The sequence below is a fragment of the Marmota monax genome, unplaced genomic scaffold (assembly GCF_021218885.2).
Source record: "Marmota monax isolate L192 unplaced genomic scaffold, Marmota_monax_Labrador192_F-V1.1 WCK01_AAM20220418_F8-fsc00252, whole genome shotgun sequence".
Taxonomy (NCBI): Eukaryota; Metazoa; Chordata; class Mammalia; order Rodentia; family Sciuridae; genus Marmota; species Marmota monax.
Genome location: NW_026692478.1, coordinates 578,856 through 601,616, shown reverse-complemented (window position 1 = coordinate 601,616; position 22,761 = coordinate 578,856). Strand labels below are relative to the sequence as shown.

At 37.8% G+C, this 22,761-nt stretch overlaps 1 protein-coding gene across 3 annotated transcripts; it reads left to right on the top strand.

Annotated features, from left to right (window-relative positions):
• Nucleotides 1-1,587: 1,587 nt before the first annotated feature.
• Nucleotides 1,588-21,350, top strand: Ap3m2 (adaptor related protein complex 3 subunit mu 2). Of its 3 annotated transcripts, none has more exons than XM_046443098.1 (9): nucleotides 1,588-1,678; nucleotides 3,779-4,123; nucleotides 9,550-9,721; nucleotides 12,273-12,410; nucleotides 15,321-15,406; nucleotides 15,687-15,820; nucleotides 17,319-17,526; nucleotides 17,828-17,972; nucleotides 19,040-21,350. In XM_046443098.1, exons 2-9 carry the CDS (start codon nucleotides 3,851-3,853, stop codon nucleotides 19,138-19,140), a joined length of 1,257 nt encoding a protein of 418 aa, XP_046299054.1. In that variant the 5' UTR covers nucleotides 1,588-1,678; nucleotides 3,779-3,850; the 3' UTR covers nucleotides 19,141-21,350. The 3 variants fall into 3 exon arrangements, with proteins under 3 accessions (XP_046299054.1, XP_058434886.1, XP_058434885.1); XM_058578903.1 differs by lacking the exon at nucleotides 1,588-1,678 and adding an exon at nucleotides 1,765-1,821; XM_058578902.1 differs by lacking the exon at nucleotides 1,588-1,678 and adding an exon at nucleotides 2,134-2,262.
• Nucleotides 21,351-22,761: the final 1,411 nt, after the last annotated feature.

Here is a 22,761-nt window from a genome sequence, read left to right as displayed (position 1 = left end):
AGAGTTTTATAAATAGATATTTGTTAATAATTTCCTGTTCTCAAGATCATAAGACTGTTAGATTTCCAAGTTCTGTTATTTAATTCAATTCAACAAATGTTTTCCTAGCTAGATTATATGAGCACAGGGTTGTGCCTGTGATAGTAATCACTGCAGCATCTTCAGCACCCAATATAAGGCTTGATACATGGGAGGACCTCAGTTAATGTTAATTCTATGCCTGAACAAGAACTGCCCACAGCAGTGATTTGTTTCTGGGCGTTAGGCACATGTTTCTTAGTAACCACTTTATTGTATCTTGTCTCTTAGGTAATAACAATTGCTAACATCTTTCCAATGCAATCTTCTCAAGTCTATTGAAGTAGGTGCGATTAGTGACCATACTTGAGAAGTGAAAAAGTGATATTTGGAGAATAGAAGGTACTTTCTCAAGGTTACGTCAGTGGAATGTGTTGGAACAGGGTTCAAACCTAGGCACTCTGACACCAGAACGCCAACACTTACACAATACTACATTATTCAGTCATTTTGCATTTCAGTTTTCTCTTTTACTTCAAAATTAATCAACCACTTATACTTCACATGTGTGGCAAAGAGCAATTCATACCATCTTCAACAAAGGTCACTTATATGGAGGAGATGCCACCTATGCTCCATTTTACCAAATGAAAATTAAAACCCAGGGTGAGTGAAACCCTTATCATTTAGGTTGACGTTATTACCATCACCACCATAATTTACCATTTCATCTGCCAAACACTTACCATGTGCCAGGCACCCAGGCACACTCTTTGCATGCCTCATCTTATTTAATGCCTTATTCTTAGTTTTAATGTGCTGTTGAACCTTGTCTTCTGACTTTTACTATACATTTCTATGGATCACAATGACTGAAACCACCTAAAGTAGTGTCAAAGTTATTAGTGTTCAAAAGCAATTTGTAAGGAGAACTACCCAACCCCTTCATTTTCAAATATGGGAATCGAGATTTTGGAAAGTGAAGTGCCAAAAATCATACAAAGTCAAGCAGGTGGTGGCCTTGCTGGGCTTGGAAGAGGCTTCTGGAATTCTTTTCCAGAACTCTGGATAATAAGCTGTACAACCAATCACGTTTATTTTACCCAAGACATAGCACATAAATGAAAAGGTTTGACTCTTTTTAAATGCACTTAATAGCGAAGGGTAGTTATAGCTATTCATGACTTCTTATCCATGGTGTACTATTAGATAAATTGTGCCCTGGAAATCACCTCCTCCCCTGCCCAACACATACTTTAAGCATCCCTTTCAAGGCACATCCGCAATTATGCAGGTTGCAGCAGCGGCCTCTTGGGCCCTTTGTGACTGGACGACTGCAGACTAAACGGCCCTCAGACTGTCCTTGCCTTCCAATCTGGGCTCAGAACCACTGAGCTGCACCAATCAGAGATTACCCGGCCCTAAAAAGAGGGCCAATTAGGGGTTCGAGCCCGAGAACTGGGGAGGCCGCGGACAGCGATCAATCAGAGAAGAGCGATGCATTGGCGCCCAATCAGCGGCCTTCAGGCCTCAGTGGCGGGCGGTGCCGGCGCGAGCCCCGGGGGCCGACCAATCAGCGTGCGAGCGGCGGCCAGTGCGCGCGTGGGGGTGGAGCTTGTTGGCACAGCGGAGTGGTCGGCGCTGCGAAGAGCGAGGCTGGGTGAGAGTCGGCGGCCTCAGGCACCGGCGGGGAGGGGGCTGGGGCGCGCGAGGGTCAGAGAGGGGGCGCGCGGGGGGCCGGCAGAGGCGCGGGGTGGCGCCGATCGGACTGACCCTTAGAGCTTCGGCAAGCAATGGGGTGAGGTGAGAGACAGAGTAGCGGGCTCCGGGAGGTGGTCCGCTCTGGCCGGATGGTGGAGGGAGGAGGGGATCCTGTTACCATGGCAACACATGGGTGCAAAGTGGAAGGCCCTGGCTCCTGAACCTTGTTTACCCCCGGAATGTGCGTTTACCTTAAATCTACCCCGTGCCTTCCTCACCGTGGCTCGCGGGGTCCTAGGCTGGGACCATCCTAGAAATAACCCACTTTGGCCTCCTTCTCCGCGGTCTCCCCATTCTCCACCCTCTGTCCCTCCCTCCCTCCCTCCTGCAGTCGAGTCCGCCGGCAGAGGGATTAAGCTTGCCCTGGCGTACTCGGTACAGCAGGCCTTTGCGGTGCTATCACCTGGGCCAATAGCCACAGTTGGGGTCCCTCGCGGCTGCCTCATTCTGGCGACTGGAGCCGTGGAGATTCCGCCGTCAGAGGTACCTGTTCCCCGGAGAGATGATTTTTAAAGGCACCCAACGAAGAGCCTGTGTATAAGAAGTGCTCAGAGAATGGGTCTCATTGAATGAATAAAGACAAACGAATGTCAGTAGAGGGAGCAGAGAGAGAAGAGGGGAGGGGAGGGGAGGGGAGGGGAGGGGAGGGGGGATAGTAGAGGATAGGAAAGGCAGCAGAATACAACAGACACTAGTATGGCAATATGTAAATCAATGGATGTGTAACTGATGTGATTCTGCAATCTGTATATGGGGTAAAAATGGGAGCTCATAACCCACTTGAATCAAATTGTGAAATATGATATATCAAGAACTATGTAATGTTTTGAACAGCCAACAATAAAAAATTAAAAAAAAAAAAAAAAAAGACCACAATGGCAGCTTTCCATTCTGGATTAGCTCCCAGCACAACTCTAATAGAAATCTGAGCAAATTAAAATGTAATTTTTACATTTTTCTAGTAACTGTATTAAAGTAATAAAACAGGTTGAACTAATTTAAATATATTTTCTATTACCTAATATATACAAAACAGTATAGCATATAATCAGTAAATTAATGGTAACATTTGAAATCTTTTTTTTTTTTTTTGTACAAAATCTTCCAAATCTGTTTTAGATCTTTCAGCATGTCTCAGTTCTTTTCTTTTTTCTTTTGGTACCAGGGATTGAACTCAAGGGCACTTAAACACTGAGCCACATCCCCAGCTCTTTTTTGTATTTTATTTAGCGAGAGGGCCTCCCTAATTTGCAGAGGCTGGCTTTAAACCGTGATCCACCTGCCTTGGCCTCCCAAGCAACTGGGATTACAGGTATGCACCAGAGGTGGCCAGCATATCTCAGTTCTAACCAGCCACATTTCAAATGCTCATTGGCCCTACCATATTTATTTATTTTGGAAGGTCCTGGGGATCGAACTCAGGGTCTCACATACTGAGCTACACCCTCAACTCAGTTCCTGGTGGCTACCAGATCAAACTGAGCAACGTGTATGTGTGCATTGTGACCAAAACCTCCTATCAAAGTCACTAATGTTCTTTGAAACCTTCCATTTCTCCTGTATGCAAAGTGGTACTGTGCAATAAGGCAACAACAACAACAACAAAAACCTCAAAACTCCTTTAAAGAGCTTAGTTGAAGAGAAAATAGATACCCAAAGATTAAGTAGTATTTTAAGTGGGTATATTTCAGGCAATAGTAAAGGTAACTGGGAGTAAGGGCTGGGACTGTAGCTTAATGATAGAGCATGTGCTTAGCATTTGAGAGGCTCTAGGTTCAGTCCTCAGCACCAGAGAAAGAGTAAGTGGGAGAGATAACTAGGAGTATATGATTGACAAAAGAGATGGCTGATAATTATTCTTAGGAATTCAAGAGAAGGATACTTCAAGCTCATGCAGTAAAGGAAGACTTGAGCCTGATCTTGAAAAAATTGGTAAGTCTTGGACTGCTGGAAAAGATGGGGAGAGAATGGCACTGAATATAGCTTCTTTTGTTTTTAGGTTTGAAAGTTTGCAGAATCCTGAGGCTTTCCCACTGAAAAAGGCTTTCCTCTTCACTGACAATTTCCCACCATGATTCATAGTCTTTTCTTGATCAACTCCTCTGGAGATATTTTCCTGGAGAAACATTGGAAAAGTGTGGTCAGTCGTTCTGTTTGCGATTACTTTTTTGAGGCACAGGAGAGAGCAACTGAGGCAGAAAATGTGCCTCCAGTTATCCCTACCCCTCACCATTATCTCTTAAGTGTTTACCGCCACAAGATCTTTTTTGTGGCCGTGATTCAGACTGAGGTCCCACCTCTGTTTGTCATTGAGTTCCTTCACCGAGTAGTGGACACATTTCAGGTTAGTGAATGTGAGAGGATTCATATATGTAAGTTATAAAGTGTCTTTACAGTCCTGTTTCCATTGTATTCAGCTTCAGTTAAAAGAAGTCTGAGAAATCAAAACTCTGCTATTACTCACTTTTATCTAATTAAGATTCTTTTTCCTAATTATTGCATTGGCTGCATTTAAAATGACAAATTGAATACTTTTGAACTTGTGTGTGGTGTGTTTAGTTCCCATCCTACATTTTGTTTACAAAGTAGAGTTTAGATTTTTTTTTTAAATATAGTGGATTTGATGCTAACCATTGTTACAGTGTTGCTTTGAGTTGCTTCAGAAAGTGATAAATGTGTAAACTTTTATAAAAGAAAATACAGAAAAAGCCAAGTAATGCTTATCTTAATTGTCCCTGGCAAAGGTAATTTGTGAACCCATGCTTCATTTTTGGTTTGAGGTGGTTATTTATAGCATATGACTGCTGAGTGATAAACTCTTGTTACAAACATAAGGTTGGGAAGTCTTCTGTATCTGTAAGAATTTGTAACCCATTTTACAAGATACAGTTATCATTTTGATTTGAAGATCTTGGGGGTCCTGGAATGCAGGGTAAGGGAGGTAAGTTTACCAGGGTATGAGAGCATAATTTATAGCATGTGATTTTAGAGTATCCAGGCTTTAGATTTATACAGTGGAATCCTCTTCCTAACAAAATCACTTAACTTCTAACTGTTGTAGTTATTTGTATAATTTAGATGATAAATTAGAAGCAAAGGTCCTTTGGTTTAACTTTTGTGTCATGTGAGGTCTGGAATTAGTCTCATGAATATGGGAATTGTGGAGTTGGAGAAGAGAATGAGAATCCAGACATTATGATAAAAATTAAAAAGCAAATCAAAAAGTCCATTCATTTGCACTCATATCTATATTCTATATCTAGAGCTGTTCTTATTCCCAAGAAAATTAAAATATATTTTATAAGATTTTTTTCTCCAAATACTCTCTGATAGTACTATTTTTATAAATATTTTTTTAATATTTATGGACACAATATCTTTATTTTGTTTATTTATTTTTATGTGGTGCTGAGGATTGAACCCAGTATCTCACATGTGGGGGCAAGTGCTCTGCCACTGAGCCACAATCCAAGCCCTCTGATAGTACTGTTAATCTGGGATTCCAATTATTCAGCATACTAGCTCCTTTGCACAGTGAAAACCTAAGAATTAATAGGTTTGGGGATGTAACTCAGTAATAGAGCAACTGTGTAGTTTGTGTGAGATTCTAGATTCAGCTCCCAGCACTGCAAAACAACAACAACAACAAACCCCTAAGAATTATAAGCCCCAGTGTGTGAAAGGACTAGAAGTAATTCCAATAGTTATGATCTTAAACCTTTCTAACTGTGCCTTGCTATGATTTCCACATATGATACTTCACTCTTTCTAAGATTAACAGTCCAATTAGTGAAACTCAACAGTTGTTGCTATTGCCATATACAATTATTATGTAACTCATTGCAAGACAGGTAGTGGGAAAGTTGTGTAATCTCTTTGAAATCACAGAGGAATTTGAGAAAGCACGGTAAAATTGCTGATTTAGAAGTCTAGAACTTCAGATCTTTTTTTTAATTTTTTTATTTTTTATTGTTGGTTGTTCAAAACATTACATAGTTCTTGACATATCATATTTCACACTTTGATTCAAGTGGGTTATGAACTCCCATTTTTACCCCATATACAGATTGCAGAATCACATCAGTTACACATCCATTGATTTACATATTGCCATACTAGTGTCTGTTGTGTTCTGCTGCCTTTCCTATCCTCTATTATCTCCCCTCCCCTCCCCTCCCCTCCCCTCTCCTCTCCTCTCTCTACCCCCTCTACTGTCATTCATTTCTCCCCCTTGTATTATTTTTCCCTTTCCCCTCACTTCCTCTTGTATGTACTTTTGTATAACCCTGAGGGTCTCCTTCCATTTCCATGCAATTTCCCTTCTCTCTCCCTTTCCCTCCCACCTCTCATCCCTGTTTAATGTTAATCTTCTTCTCCTGCTCTTCGTCCCTACTCTGTTCTTAGTTACTCTCCTTATATCAAAGAAGACATTTGGCATTTGTTTTTTAGGGATTGGCTAGCTTCACTTAGCATAATCTGCTCTAATGCCATCCATTTCCCTGCAAATTCTATGATTTTGTCATTTTTTAATGCAGAGTAATACTCCATTGTGTATAAATGCCACACTTTTTTTATCCATTCGTCTATTGAAGGGCATTTAGGTTGATTCCACAGTCTTGCTATTGTGAATTGTGCTGCTATGAACATCGATGTAGCAGTGTCCCTGTAGCATGCTCTTTTTAGGTCTTTAGGGAATAGACCAAGAAGGGGAATAGCTGGGTCAAATGGTGGCTCCATTCCCAGCTTTCCAAGAAATCTCCATACTGCTTTCCAAATTGGCTGCACCAATTTGCAGTCCCACCAGCAATGTACAAGTGTACCCTTTTCCCCACATCCTCGCCAGCACTTGTTGTTTGACTTCATAATGGCTGCCAATCTTACTGGAGTGAGATGGTATCTTAGGGTGGTTTTGATTTGCATTTCTCTGACTGCTAGAGATGGTGAGCATTTTTTCATGTACTTGTTGATTGACTGTATGTCCTCTGAGAAGTGTCTGTTCAGGTCCTTGGCCCATTTGTTGATTGGGTTGTTTGTTATCTTATTGTCTAATTTTTTGTAGAACTTCAGATCTTGTAATTTTTTTGAGGGGGGCTATTTACTGGAGATTGAACTCAGGGGCACTTAACCTCTGAGCCACATCCCAGCCCTATTTTGTATTTTATTTAGAGATGAGGTCTCACTGAGCTGCTTAGCATCTTGCCATTGCTGAGACTGGCTTTGAACTCAAGATCTTCCAGTCTCAGCCTCTTGAACCGCTAGGATTACAGGCATGCACCACTGTGCCTGGTGAGTTTGTCATTTTTTAAGCAGTTGTTAAAAGTAAATACATATCCTGATTTCAGTGGTTATTTGTTGTTGTTGTTTTGTTACCAGGGATTTAACCCAGGAACATTTAATTACAGAGCTACATCCCTGGCCCTTTTTCTTTTTTGAGACTGGGTCTTGCTAAGTTGCTTTGGGCCTTGCTATGGTGCCAAGGCTGACTTTGTAGTTGTAATATTCCTGCCTCAGCCTCTGGAATAGCTGGGATTCCAGGTGTGCACAATCATACCCAGCTCAATGCCTTTTTTTTTTTTTTTTGAATGTTTATCCTTTCTTGACACCATAACTTTTCTAGTACTAAAATATGATGATAGAGTTCCAGCTGTACTGCACTTTTGCTATGGTACTTTGTCATGTCAAGTCTCCTTTCCAAGTGTTCATATCACATTATTTGGTTTATAAAATCAAGTGAAGTAGTTTTTTTAAAATTTAATTTAATTTTTAAAAATATAATCACTTTGGGAAGGAAATTTGTGACAGTTTTCCCCCTTAAATCTTGGGATCTGACAATGGAGATTATCTATTGTAATTTAGCCTTCATCTAGTGTAATGCATTCAATATTGGATGTCAAAGATATGGCAAGATGGTGAAACAATCTGGAAATCATATCATAGCATGAACAGTAGAGTGATCTTAGAAATTTGGTTCTGTGAAAATGAGTGAAAGTTTGTTGTTGTCTTCAGATAATGGCAGTGCTATTATGTAAGCTTGCTGTGTAAGGCAGCTAGGAAGAGGCAGATTTGAATTTAGCAAAAGAAAGAATTCTTAATAACCAGAGCTGTCCATGAATAGAACTGTGCAAAGGTGCTAGTATGATTCTTAGAAGGGGTAAATTTCCCTTTGGTGGATGAATTCAAGAAGGGTTGCATGCCTGTCTCAGAGGCCCTGTAAAAGATGAGACAACAATTTTAGAAGGATACACTAAATGACTATAGACATTTATTCCATTTCACATAGTACTTTATATGTATAAAGTACTTTCATGGACCTTATCATTTAATCATTTATTCTTAGTACTTTCAATATTCTTGTATATTCAAATGGTATTATCCTGATTATTACCACAACAGAAATCAAGACCTAACTTAGTTAACATGTTTATGGTTTGGATATGAGGTATCCTTCCAAAGTTCCTTTTTTAATGTAGAGATATTCAGAGGTGAAATGATTGAATTATGAGAGCTATAATCTAATAAATCTATCCTAGTTTGAATGGATTGGGTGGTAACATCAGGCAGGTAGGTTGTACCTGGAAGAAATGGGTCACTGGGGACATGTCCTGGATGGGTTCATTCCCTGGAAGGGTTCTTCTTCCCTTCAAGATCCTTCCCCTTTCTGTGTGCTTCCTGGCTGCTGTGAGCTAAGCAGTACTCATCTGCTACACCCTTCCACCATGATGTTCTCCCTCACCTTGGGCCCAAATCAGTGGGGTTGGCTTTCTGTGCACTAGGACCTCTGAAACTGTGAGCCAGAATAAACTTTTCTTCCTCTAAGTTGTTCTTATCAGGTATTTTTTTTTCACAGTGTTGGAAAGCTGATGAACACAGAGAACAGTTTGATCATAATAAGTGACAAGATTATAATCCAGGTCTTCCAGTGATTTTTCTAGACCCCAGACGATACAATATTTAACTTTGTTGTTGTCATTGAGACAGGATTTTTCAGTGTTTCCTGACTTGCCTCAAACTCCTGGGCTTAAGCAGTTGTTTTGCCTCAGCCTCCCAGGTAACTGGGGACTAGGGGCACATGCCACCCTTGCCCAACTAGTTTAGCCTTTTTTTTTTTTTTTCCCATATCCCTGATTGTATACAAAGTATATTCACACCCATTCATGTCTTCATACATGTACTTTGGATAATAATGTCCATCACATTCCACCATCAGGTTTAGTCTTTTTAATAAAAGGAAAAAAGAATTCTTAGAATTCTAACATTAGGGCTGCCTAAGAGATTTTCTACTGTGCTAGCTCATCCACCTCATTCTAATTTTTTTTTGTTGTTGTTTCTCAACTCTTATTCAATGCACAAATGTAAAGAAATAGCACAGTTAAGGTTAAAAAGATTTTCATGTATAATTCTGTCATAGCATAATTTTGCATAATTCAAATTCTTATTCTTAAGCACATAAAATAATCTGGATTCAATTTTGTATTCTGCATATTTTAGTAAGTGGAAGAAACTAACCCAAAGAGTTAAATTGACTTCTTCTAATTTATAGAAGCAGCTACTAATGACAATAGTACCATATGCTAGTATTACCTCTGTCCAACCAGGCTGCCTAAGAGAACTGTGGCTGTGCCCCATTCCAGCATTGTAGAAGAGTACCACAGAAACACTGTGTAAAACACATGTGTATAAACCAAATTCTTGCTCTTTGAAAACCTTCTTTTATTTATTTACATTTTTACAGTCTCTGGACAATAAATGTGCATGTTATATCTTCATCAGGATTATTTTGGAGTCTGTTCAGAGCCAGTGATCAAAGACAATGTGGTTGTGGTTTATGAGGTTTTGGAAGAGATGCTTGATAATGGGTTTCCCTTGGCTACTGAGTCGAACATTCTCAAAGAACTGATAAAGCCTCCCACTATCCTTCGGACAGTTGTCAACACCATAACAGGTATGGGAGTTCTGACAAAAAGTTGCTATCATCCTGGGTGTAGCTTAGTCTGGTGTGTGAATTATTTTTGAATGTTTGGGAATCTTGAGTGTTCAGATACTTTAATGTTGCTCTTTATGGTCTTTGAATCTAATCTGAAATAATATTTTTGTTATATAGAAAATACCCTGATTTCAATGACAAAATGAAGTATTTTATGGGCTGGGGATATAGCTCAGTGGTAAGCACTTGCCTAGCATGTGCAGGGCTCTTGGTTCCATCCCTAGCCTCTCAAAAAAAAAGGTCTGAAGAAAACACATGATGGTTATAGAAACTTCAGAAATATAGAAAAGCACAAGGAGGAACATGAAAATTCCTCTTAATCCCACCACCACACTTAACATACTGGGGTATATATTTCTAAATAGGTAAATGGTAAATGAAACTTTTTAAAGCAAAAATTCTTGTATATTTTTTTAAGCTTCACTTTTATCAACATTTTATGAACACACCTTGTTTCTATATCATTATTAATGATTTTGTAATTTTTTCATATTAAATAGATGCAAGTTATTTACTGAATCCCTGTTTATGATATTTCTGATATTTCTTTTAAATAATGAGGGATTAATATTCTTAAATCTTTGTGTACATCAGGGATGATTTATTTTCAATACTAGAAATGGAAGCGCTAGGTCAAGGGGTGTGTATATTTTCAGGACTTTTGTGCTGTGCCAAGTTTCCCTCTAGAAAATTAAACATGAATTTGTGTTTTCAGTAGCAATTTCTGTGGAAGCTAGTCAACCCTAGTATTATTTTTTTCTGAGACTTTGGCAATTTGATAGATGGTTTATTGGCATCTTGTTAGTTATGAACTCAGTTTTTGTTTATTTTTTTTGTTGCTAGTGAGATTAAAACCTGCTCAAGTTTCTTGATTGCTTTTCCTCTGTTGAGAATTACCTTTTCATGTTCTTTGCCCAATTTTTTGTTGTTGAAATGTTTTTCTTTTCTCATACTGATTTAAAAGAATTTCTTTTATTTAGGGATATATTTCTAATATAAGGGTACTTTGTAGGAGTTCTTTATATATTTTGAATACTGCATTGCAGATATTTTCTCACAATCTGTCGCTTGTCATTTAACATCGTTCATGGTGTTTGTTTAGACACATATTGAATGTTGATTTACTGGGTGTAGTAATATGTGCCTGTAATCCCAGTGACTCAGGAGGTTGAGGCAGGGGGATCCCAAGTTTGAGACCAACCTCAGCAACCCAGCAAGGCCCTAGGCAACTTAGAGAGACTCTGTCTTAAAAAGTAAAAAGGGATGGGGATGTAGCTCAGTAATAGGGCAACCCTGGGTTCAGCTCCAGCATAACTAACTAAATAAATAAAATAAAATGTTTTGATTTAGTCAGATTGATGATTGTGCTTCATTAATGTTCTGTATTTTGGGACTTGTTTAATGAATAAACAAGGATTTCATGGAATTTGAAAACTAGTGGAAAAAATGCATTTTAAAAAGTGTAAATATAAAAAGTAGGTATGGCATTTTGAAAAAGAATTATAAGAATTTGGCCTGTTAAATATGTCAAGGTGGATTAAGTCATGCAGACCAAAATTCTTCGAGTAATAATACTAGAAGATCCAAGACAGTTTTGCAAATAAATTTTTAAAAAATAAAAGAAAGTTTGCCTCACCAAGTATGGAATATAGTATGAAGTTTTAACAACTTTAATAATATGGTAATAAGTATGGCGTTTTTTTCAATATTCTGAGTTCATTTTAAGCCTTAAAAGCTTTGTTAGTGCTTGAATCATTTATGGATATTATGAAGTTATTTAAGCCTGTATCTCACTTCAATCTGAAGAAAAGAATAAAAGCTGAAATATTTAATAAACATGCTGAATATATAGTGTATATAGTGTTTCTTTCTTTAGAGTAAAACTATCCAGGAAATGAAGTAGGAAACAATTTAAAATATTTATAGCATTTTGTTATTTCAGTAAAAAATCTTCGAATTAAAAAACTTTTTGAGGCAAAAATGTAGAATTCATCTAGAGCTCTTAATGACAGGAAAGAATCTAATTTGTGTTTTTAAGTTTTAACATTAGTATGAAACAGCCCATGTTGATGTGTACATTTTAATACTACCACTAATGTACCTAAGAACCTACATTATGCTACAATACTTTTTTTACCCATGAAAATTTTATGTCATTATGTAGATTACCAACACGTTCTGAAACCCAATACATTATTTAGGCTGCAAGCTATTGTGGAATTTGAGACACTAAGTTCAAGTTACTTTCAAATCCAAAATATGATATCTGTCTCTCAGGTAACTTTTTAAAAAAACCTTTATTCTGATCAAGGAGACAGACCAGATGGAGACAATGAGTTTTAAAAATAGACTGGGTTGCCCTATATAGAAGTTTGGAAACACTCATCTTCTGTTTGATAATGCATGAATAGTGGGAGCATAGAAACTTCTGGGGAAATGTATACTGTTAGAATCAAATTGACATTAAAGTACCTGTTTGATTCTAAAAGTATCAATATTAATTATCTAGGAAGTACCAATGTGGGTGACCAACTTCCAACTGGGCAGCTGTCAGTGGTGCCTTGGCGACGGACTGGGGTAAAATATACCAACAATGAAGCCTATTTTGATGTGATTGAAGAGATTGATGCCATTATTGACAAATCAGGTAGGTGCTTGCTCTTAAGATGTTTTGAACCATCTGAGATTTGAAATTAGGAGGCCCCTTTTATATAATACGTGTTAGTATCAGAATTATTCCTTATTCAGAAACATTCATTTTAATTTTGTACCCACTCTGTCAGGCACTGTGCTGGTTAAGGAATGGACTTTTTTCTTTTCAATATCTTTTTTGGTTGTTGATGGATCTTTATTTTATTCATTTATTCATATGTGGTGGTGAGAATTGAACCCAGTGCCTCACACCTGCTAGACAAGTTCTCTACCACTGAGCCACAGTGGATTTTATTTTGATGTGGATTAATTGTTTTGTAGGTGTTATCCTCTTCAATAATAATAAAAAAGAAGTAACAAACTAATATTTTATTGATTAGATTTCCTTTATGAAAGTATTTAATTCCCATTTGTGATGGTGGAACTAAAATTGTAATTACTGATTCAGGAAGCCTTCCTGTCTACCTATTCTAAATTAGATAAATATAACTAAAAGTTCTAAAGCTTAGAGGTCTACAGAAAGTTCTCTTCACATTAGTGAACTTATCCATTCAACACATGTTTATTGAAAACTTGTATTATAGCACAGTGCTGTATAGTGGGTGTTTGGTGGTCATTTCTGAAGACATAGTCTGTGTCTGGAAGGCTTAATTAAAGTCTAGTGAGAGAAAGTAAAAAAGGTGGAGCATGAATGGGACCATACCCATCCAGAAAAGTATGTAGAGAAGATAGTTTTTGCTTCAGCAGCAAAATAAATAGAAGTTGTTAAGATTTGCATTCATTTTGGAGCAACCACTCCAACAGTGTCTCCCAAAATATTATTGGAAAATAAAGTAGTTCAGTATGACTGGATTGAGAAGCATGAAAAAGAACTGATGAGGCCTTAAAACTAAGGCAATGTGGCATACACACACATACACACACACACACACAATGGAATATTACTCAGCAATAAAAGAGAATAAAATCATAGCATTTGCATGTAAATGGATGGAGTTAGAGAAGATAATGCTAAGTGAAGTTAACCAATCCAAAAAACCAAATGCCAAATGTTTTCTCTGACATAAGGAGACTGATGCACAGTCGGGTAGGGAAGGGGAGCATGGGAGGGATAGACGAACTCTAGATAGAGCAGAGGGGTTGGAGGGGAAGGGAGGGGGCATGGGGTTAGAATGGTGGAATGAGATGGTCATTATTATCCAAAGTACATGTATGAAGATATAAATTGCTGTGAATATACTTTGTATACAACCAGAGATATGAAAAAATGTGCTCTATATGTGTAATAAGAATTGTAATACATTCCGCTATCCAATATAAACAAAAAAATTAATTAAAAAAAACTAAGGCCAAAGCAACTTTTTGTATTAGTTTAAATGGGAGATAACCCAAATATTCAGCAATAGAAAGGATAAATAAACTTTAATATGGCCATACAGCAGAACACTGTGTGGTAGAGAAAAACAATGAACCACTGATACACCCAGCAATATAAGTAAATCCTAACAACATTGAACAGAAAAGTCAGGTGCATAAGATTGTATAAATAATGTGGTTACATTTATGTGAAATTTGAAAATAAGCACAATCGAAGGTAATAGAAGTCAGAATTTGGGGGATGTCTTTAACTGGAATGGATAAGAGGGAGCATACCAGGTTGCTGAAAAGGCTCTACATTTTGATGTGCATGGTACTTGCAGAGATGTAACGATATTTACTGAACTGTATGGTTTTTGTATTTTACTATAGAATATCAGTGAAAACTTAAAAAAAAAATGATGGCCAGATCATGAAGAACCTTGTATGCCATTTTAAGGAAGATAGTTGAGAGCATTTGGAGAGTTTTAAGTTGGGGAATAATTTCATCAGGCTTATTGTGGAATAATGAGTTGAAGTGGGGTAAGACTGTAAGCATTGAAAGCAGGAAGTTGTTGCTGAAGTTCACACACAAAATATCACTGTATATAATGGTAGTCAGGATGGAGAGGAATGAATAAATTTGAGAGCTGTTAAGTCTTAGAAAAGAGAAGAATTGGTAATTGACTGGATATGGGGACTAAGGAGGTAGAAATAGTCAAAGATGTATCTGTGTTTCTAACTTATGCAGTAGGATAGGTGGTATCATCATAGCAATGTGGAAATCAAGAGGAGTGGTCCAGGGAGCAAGATGATAAATTCTCTTTGAAGCACCACAGTGACATTCCAGTGGAATGTCCATTAGAAGTGAGGCTGAACTTAAAAACAGTAGGAAATAGTTGGTTGTAAATGAAAATGGAAATCTTGGGAAGTAGGTAACACTACTAAGGAGAGAGTATATAGTAAAAGAAGTTCAGAACTGTGGAAAAGCTTAGATATTTAAGGGCATGTAAAGAAATCTGCAGAAGACACTGAAGAAGAAGAGCTGGGAATAAAAGGAGAAAACTAGGAGAAGTTAGGACAGAAAAGCATTTTGAAAAGGAAGAAGTGATCAACAATGGCAAATGCTGCAGAGATCCTGTAGGATAGAGACCATGGGTGTCTTATTTAGCAGCAAAGCTCATTGGTGACCTTTGGGAGAGCAGTTTCTAATAGGAAATTTTCTGAACCATTGGTTAAGATAATGATGCTCTGTGTGATTGTGATACTAGATTGAAAACTCCTTTAGGCTAATAACTATCTCATTAATCTTTTCATCCCCATCATAGTGTCTCAGCCTTGATATGTAGTTGATACATGTTTGGAAGGATGGGTGAATGGGTTGGATAAATGAATTGGACAGCTGGACAGAAGGAAAGAAGAAGGGAAGAAAGGAGGCAGGGAAGGCAAAGAAGAAGAGAGAGGAGCAAGAGGGAGGAAGTAAGTTAGCTGGGAAGGACAGAGAGGTGTTCAGTAAATCTTTACACTCTATTTGTCTGTTCTGTCTCAGGTTCCACAGTTACTGCTGAGATCCAGGGTGTGGTTGATGCCTGTGTAAAACTCACTGGAATGCCAGACCTTACACTTTCCTTTATGGTAAATCCTGGACTAGAGTTCCTGTTCTTGGGGTGGGAAATTAAAAGTTTCTATAAAACCAGAGGGTAAGAACAGAATAGAACTAGAAATGATTAGGGCAGCCACAAAGCTTATATCAGCCTTGAATTTTCTATAAGTAATTAGAGAGTTTGTGTGTGTGTGTGTGTGTGTGTGTGTGTCTGTCTGTCTGTCTTTTAGTAAAAATAGCAACTGAATTACTTTCCTGAAAGAAAAGTAGGTGTTTAATTCCTACTTGCTTTTCCTTGCCTGGTAACTGTAGAACCCCCGGCTGTTGGATGACGTCAGCTTCCATCCTTGTGTTCGTTTCAAGCGCTGGGAGTCAGAGCGTATTCTATCCTTCATCCCACCTGATGGAAACTTCCGTCTGCTCTCTTATCATGTCAGTGCACAGAAGTAAGCGGCTCCTCCCACTGAGAGTGGAATCTGTGTCTGTCTGTGTATGTGGAGATAGTATCTGTAGTGATTAAGAACTTGGGCTCTAAAGTTACCTGGGATCAAGTTCCAGCTCCTATAGTTACTAAGTGTGCCTTCTCAGGTTAGTTGTTTCCCTGCTGTGTGTTTTCTTATTTGAAAATAATAAAAGTACCTTTTTATCAGGATTGAGTGAGTCTAAACAGTGCTTAATGTGGAGGACGTGCTCATCAAATTTATCACTGTCATTTTTGTTATGTGTCTAAACAAGAACATTTTTTTTCTCAAATTAAAATCTGAGCAAGCCTATATTCAATCCACTTGACCGCCAAAAAAGATTAAATTGTGCTATGAAAAAGCATAAAATTTAATGATTTTTTTGATCTTGAATGTTCACTTCAGTTTGAAGCCTACAGGCTTTTGGATACAAGCAGTATTGCATGGCAGAAGGTGTGCAGACCCAAGAGCCAAGAGACCCCAGAGCCACCAACACCTTCAGGTGTGATTTGAAGTCAGTTGTTTAGGGAAACATCTGAATGCTTAAGGTCAAAGGCTTTGGAATCTGACTGCCTGGATTTAACCAGCACCTTCAGTGCTTATAGTATATGACCTTTACAAGTTACTTAATTTCAGTTAAGTTCAAGGACACCAGTATTCATCTCTAAAATCAGTAACTACTTTACACTTATGAAGTAGCACATAGTGGCAGTAATATTTAATTGTTATTAGGAAGATGAAATAAGGTAAGGATTAAATGAATGGTAAGCATTGAGAATAGTGACTGGTACACAGGAAGTACTCAGTGACAGGAACCATTATTACTATAGGATTATTCTGTGACTTCTCTGGGTCAACTTCCTGTCCTGTCAAATCATTATAGCCTACTCTACCTCTGAGTGTTTTTTTGAGGATCAGATGAGGTAAAATAAAAAACCCTCAAGAAATTATGAAAGGCCTCTCTCTCCAGTACAAATAATAGTCACAGGTCACTAATTAAAACAGAAATATAGGGACTTCATTATTGTTCAATATTTTTCTCATGGTAGGCTTAATGTGCACTTTGTTTTTTTTTTTTTTTTTTTTTTTTAATATTTATTTATTTTTAGTTGTCGGCGGACATAACATCTTTGTTTGTATGTGGTGCTGAGGATCGAACCCGGGCCGCACGCATGCCAGGCGAGCGCGCTACCACTTGAGCCACATCCCCAGCCCCGTGCACTTTGATTTTATTTATGTTATTCAGGAATTCATCAGAAGACAGTTTACTAGACAACACCTTAGCTTTTCAAAAAGAAAAAAACAATGATTGTTTTTTTTTCTATATTTTTAAAAATAAGGAATATAAGTGAGGGAGGAAAAGGCTGCCAAAGGGGCAAAAAAAAAAAAAAAAAAAAAAACAAAAAACAACATAATGTAAAATGAAAAATAATGCCATTTTCCAGTACATGAATAATATGAGCTCTTTATTTCTCTTTTCCAGTCTCGTTGCAATTCCAGTGTATGTCAAACATAATATCAGTTTCCGGGACAGTAGTTCACTTGGACGCTTTGAAATAACAGTGGGACCCAAGCAGACTATGGGGAAGACTATAGAAGGAGTGATTGTCATCAGTCAGATGCCCAAAGGAGTGCTGAATATGAGCCTCACTCCATCCCAAGGGACACACACATTTGACCCAGTGACAAAGGTAGGGGAAAACAGGGCGTTTTGAATTGTTGATGTTAAGTAGAAGTAAACTTCAAGAGCTCTCCATGCAGACGTTATGCCTTGTTTGGAAGATGAGATTAACCAAAGGGATCTTGTTTTCTTTTTTGAGTTTACTTATGGTGACAAATAGGATTCTCTATTGAAAAAACACTCCAGAGGCAACTTGTGATATTGTGAACCGATGCCCTGAGGTTAGAGTCTAACCATCTCAAATGTGGGGTTCTACTATACTTAATTACTTTATTGTAAAGATCACTTCTCTTTTTAAATTTTCTTTGAAGATGTTGTCTTGGGATGTAGGAAAAATAAATCCTCAAAAGCTACCAAGTTTGAAGGGGACCATGAGTCTTCAGGCTGGAGCTTCCAAACCAGATGAAAACCCCACAATCAACCTGCAGTTTAAAATCCAGCAGCTGGCCATTTCTGGTAAGTGACCCAAAGCTCAGGCAGCTTTGAAACAAACATAAGTTGCTTTCTTCTAAAAAGTACACATAGCAAAAAGCCTTCCCAAGGCTCCCTATTTATATAAGATCTGGTTTTGTTACCTGGTTTATAATCTTTAGGTACATCTTTTCCAGTACATTTCTGGAGGGAGTTTACAATCCTTACTTTGAAGTTGGCCTAAATGACCTTAATAAAAGTGTTTAAGTCACAAATGTTAAGAAATTATAATTTGAGGTTCCTAAGATTTTCATTATATGAATACTTCTGCATTCTTAGCTGGTAATGGAAAAGAATAATTTCCTCTCCTTTTTCCCAATTTCGAAAGACTCATATTTGCTTTTAGTGTCACTTTGGAACCATTAGACCTATCCAGGCCAGTCCAGTCTGTACCGACCATAGGAAGATAGTAATAAGTAGTTATCATCTATTGGGTATTTATTATGTGCTAGGTGCTCTTGTAAGCTCTTTTTATATATGTCCTTAGAACAACCCTATGAGATGGAAAGAAAATGACATTAGTGTTATATGTATATTCCTGTTTTTCTTTACTAAAAGACCTTATTTAATTTAAATGGTTAGAATTCAGTTAAGCTATAAGCTGTTTCACCTTAAAACACTTAATAAATTACAAGCTGTATATAATATATTTTTATTACAGTGGGAATACTTACAAAGCAGTCACTGATGAGTTCATTATTTTTCATTATTCATTAGTTATCATTTGTTCATTTGCTCAGTCCAATAACTTGAACAAAAAGTACAGTGATCTTTTTTGCTCTAGCCATCATTGCAGTCTGCAACTTTCTATCTTTCCGACATGAGGAGGTCTTCTTATAGAATAATTTTTTTGATGAAGCATTTTTTTTTTTACTGTCAGTGTATGTACTGTGTCTGAAGAGTCCATCAGCTTCACAGAAGTGATTCATTGTCACTGCAGTCTCCATCCTGCTAATCTCTTTGAACTAAAATTCATGCAAACAATTGTGCTACCTGCATCTTTTGAATACTCATATCTTATTTTCTCTCCTCCTTCCCTTCCTCCTTTCCAGGACTCAAAGTGAATCGTCTGGATATGTATGGAGAAAAGTACAAACCCTTTAAAGGCATAAAATACATGACAAAAGCTGGAAAGTTCCAAGTTCGAACCTGAAGGGAAAGTTTTGTAGTTGGAACACTCATGAACACTTTTTCATTTCTTACTTGTCTAAAAGTAAAAAATATCAGCCTGTCTCTTAGGTAAGTCCCTCCAGGGCCCATCTGCTCCCTTTTTCCTTAGCCTTCAGCGCCATGGAACTAATCAAGGGAGAAAAGAGTCACCAGGGAGAACGACATGGAACTGAAACACAGTCAGCACCAACTCAGTTCTCAAGAAGAGATGTGTAATGGAGGGTAGCAGTACTTGACATCTTATTTAACTATTCTTAACATGATTACCACAGAAAAAGACCAGCATTTGTTGCTTGCTTGGCTTTAATTATCTAAAGCCACTGAAAGACTTTATAGATTTTTTCTTTAAAGTAGAAAGATTAGAAAGAAGGGAAATTAGAAGAAAAATGAATCTTAGTTGAAGAAAGCCAGTTATAGATCTCCGATCTTGCTTAACAGTGTGCAAGGCCCTGGGTTCAAGCCCCAGCACCACACACAACATGAAAAATGATCTGATCCAAGCCTGGGGATGTATCTTAGTGGTAGAATGCTTGCCTAGCATGCACGAGGCCCTGGGTTTGATCCCCAACACTGCAAAAATTTTAAACAAAGAAAAAAGGTCTGATCTTTGAGAAGAAAGAGGAAATGGTACTAAAGAAGAGTTTTGAGGAGATATATTAAAGTGAAAGATTGGCAAGGAAAGTGATCAACCTTTACATTAAGGAGGGTTGTAAAGAAAAGAGTTGATTTCTTTCTGATCCCTCTGATATATAATATTGTTTATACTTCTAAAAATGAACTGGAAACTTCTTAAATTCAAGTCCACTATTGACACAGAAAACCCAGTAGAATCAGAATTTTCCTTGAAGACCGATGATATTGAGCTAGCTTTCATATTCTTTTGCTTGCCTTTAGCATTTGGTCTGTGAGAAGGTGACCCACTTTCTTCCCAAAATAATTCTGCTCTTTTACAGAATTCACTGCCTTTCTGGTTACCTGATCCTTCCACAGGATTTTCTAAATAGCAGGAGTTTCAGTGCAGCCAGATTTTATGAGTCAGAGTATTGGAGTAGCAATGGCAGCTCATTTCCCATTAAGGTGGATCACAGTTATAACTGAATGATCCCTTGTCTACATTTATCTGTGCTAGACTGGTACTGGATCCTGAGCCTTCCTCTATGAAACTTTTCCATAGGTAGAACTTGGTAAAAATAATGCCTAGCATTGAGGACATGATAGATCCTTGAAGCTGCTTGGTAAAGTTGTCATTTCTTCAGTCTTTTGTTTTGTACTCTATAATATATTTATTAACAATAGATAGGCAAAAATTTCCCTTAAATCTTTGAATAAAATTAATGTTGTAGGAAGCTGGACCATTTGGTCATATGTAACCAACCCAGTTTAAGAAACAACTTAAGAAGTACTTAAGGTTTTCCAAGTGGGTAATTTTTATTCTATTTTCATGTGTCCATTACTTATTCAAATATCTAAGTAAAAGACAGGTTTTGTTTTTGTTTTTGTTTTTGCTATCTTCAAAGTATAGGGTAGAGAACAAAAGTGTGCTCTGCATTGTGCATGGAGAAAAAGGAAACCTGCGATCTCCAACTGTAGTTCTCTAAAGTCCTGTTTCCAAATACTTGTGCAACTTTTTTTTTTCTTTTTGCTAGTTTTATCTTGCTGCTTCCAGGACTTATTGTGCTGCAGAGTAATGTTGCTTTGTGGTTTTTCTCTGGGATAAACTGCTACATACAACCAGATGTGCTTCATACTCCATCACTCCACACTGCAGCCTGTACACACCCACCATGGTAGAGGAAACTTTTCTGCCTGTGAATCCCAGGAATGTTCAGAATCACCTCTTCTGAGGGCTCTGAAAGGTTCCTAAGTCACAGGAATCAACTAATCTTGGTCCCTGAAGATTTTGCAGCTGTTTTATGTCTTCTAGGGCAGCTCATCTTATTGCAAGGGACATAACTAAGAAGAATTAAAATCTAGACTATGGGACCTGTGGGCCTAAGCATGTGAAATAACCATCACACATGGGTGTAGCAGACCACTGGAGTACAATCAAGCATCACTGCCAGCTTCCCACAATGTGTCAGGTGGCATGAATAGTTCAGGGTGCCTTAGTTGAGCTGTTCAGTTCCATGTGTGGTTAACATGTGCAGAAGTAGCTTCTCTGTTTAAATCTTAATAAAGTTGAATTTTACCAGTCCTCTGTGGCTGAAGTGTTTTGTTATTAGGACTAATAATAATGCTATGCCATGCATTTGTCAGTAGAAGCAATAAGCAATTTATCTTTTCAGGAGGATCTTGCTAATTTTTGTTCTCTTTAGCCAGATGTTATAAAACCATATTTGATTCTCTGGTCACTGCTGGGAAATAGGGGATGTTAGTGTTAATGTCACTTTTAAGTTATGACAACTAAGGTCCCTATCAATCAAACTATTTTCCCCCAGGGTATAAGAGACAAAACCATTAAAGCTACTGGTGTTTATTCTAGTGCTTTCCCTATCCCTTTCTTTCTTTTTCTTTTTTCTTTTTGGTACCAGGGATTTAACTCGGGGGCACTCAACCACTGGACCACATCCCTAGTCTTTTTTTATATTTTATTAGAGATAGGTCTCACTGAGTTGTTTAGTGCCTTACCATTGCTGAGACTGCCTTTGAACTCACAATCCTCCTGTCTCAGCCTCCTAAGCCGCTGGGATTACAGGCAGTGCGCTACTGTGCCCAGCTCTTTCCCTAATTTTTCCCTTTTGACCTGCTTCTCAGGTTGATTAATTTAGGCACAGAGCAGGACTGCAAGGTACTAGACATCCTTATTGTAGTCAAGGTTTTATGGAAGGTTAAGACCTTGGGAGTCTGGAAAATGTGGATGCTGATATTCCCTGTCTGTACTCATATTCTTCTGAAAATTTCTATTTAATAGCCACAGTGTTTAGGGTTTGTTAATATTCAGCTTCTTCTCTTCACCACTTTTTAGTATAGTAGTCCCCCTGTTCCTTATCTGCAGTTTTGCTTTTCCAAGTTTTAGATGTCTGAATAAACTACAGGCTGAAAATATTAAGGAAAATTCCAGGAAAAAAACAGCTCATATATCTTAAATTATGCACAATTCTGAATAGCTTGATGAAATCTTTTTCTCTCCTGCGTTATTCTACTCTATCTTGTACTGATATGTCCTGCACCATAGTGCCGTGGATATGAATCATCTTCTTGTCCAGCATTTCTACACTGTGTATACTATCTGTTAGTCACTTAATGGCCTGGCCATCTTGGTTATCAGATTGACCATTCAGGAATTTCAATGGTTAGGTTCAAGTAACCCTTATTTTACCTAGTGGCCTCAAAGCACAAGAGTAGGAACACTTGGAGTTTGGATTAAGTGTTTAGAAAAGCCTAAAGTGAAAAGGTGAAAGTTCTCTGTTTAATAAAGGAAAAAAAAATCCTACACTAAGTTGCTAAGATTTATATCTGAAGTTGTAAAAGAAATTTTTACTCATTTTGCTGTAGCAACACAAAGTTACTGCCACAGTGCATTTTATAAGTGCTTAATTAAGATGCAAGAGGTATTGAATTCATGGGCAGAAGACATGAACAAAAAACATGTTCCAATTGCTGA

Excerpts from the sequence above, each read along its gene's own strand:
- Ap3m2 (XM_046443098.1), top strand. The coding sequence starts at position 3,851 with ATGATTCATAGTCTTTTCTTGATCAACTCCTCTGGAGATATTTTCCTG. Across the intron at positions 12,411-15,320 it reads TGCCATTATTGACAAATCAG|GTTCCACAGTTACTGCTGAG; the intron begins GTAGGTGCTTGC and ends GTTCTGTCTCAG. Across the intron at positions 15,821-17,318 it reads TATCATGTCAGTGCACAGAA|TCTCGTTGCAATTCCAGTGT; the intron begins GTAAGCGGCTCC and ends TCTCTTTTCCAG.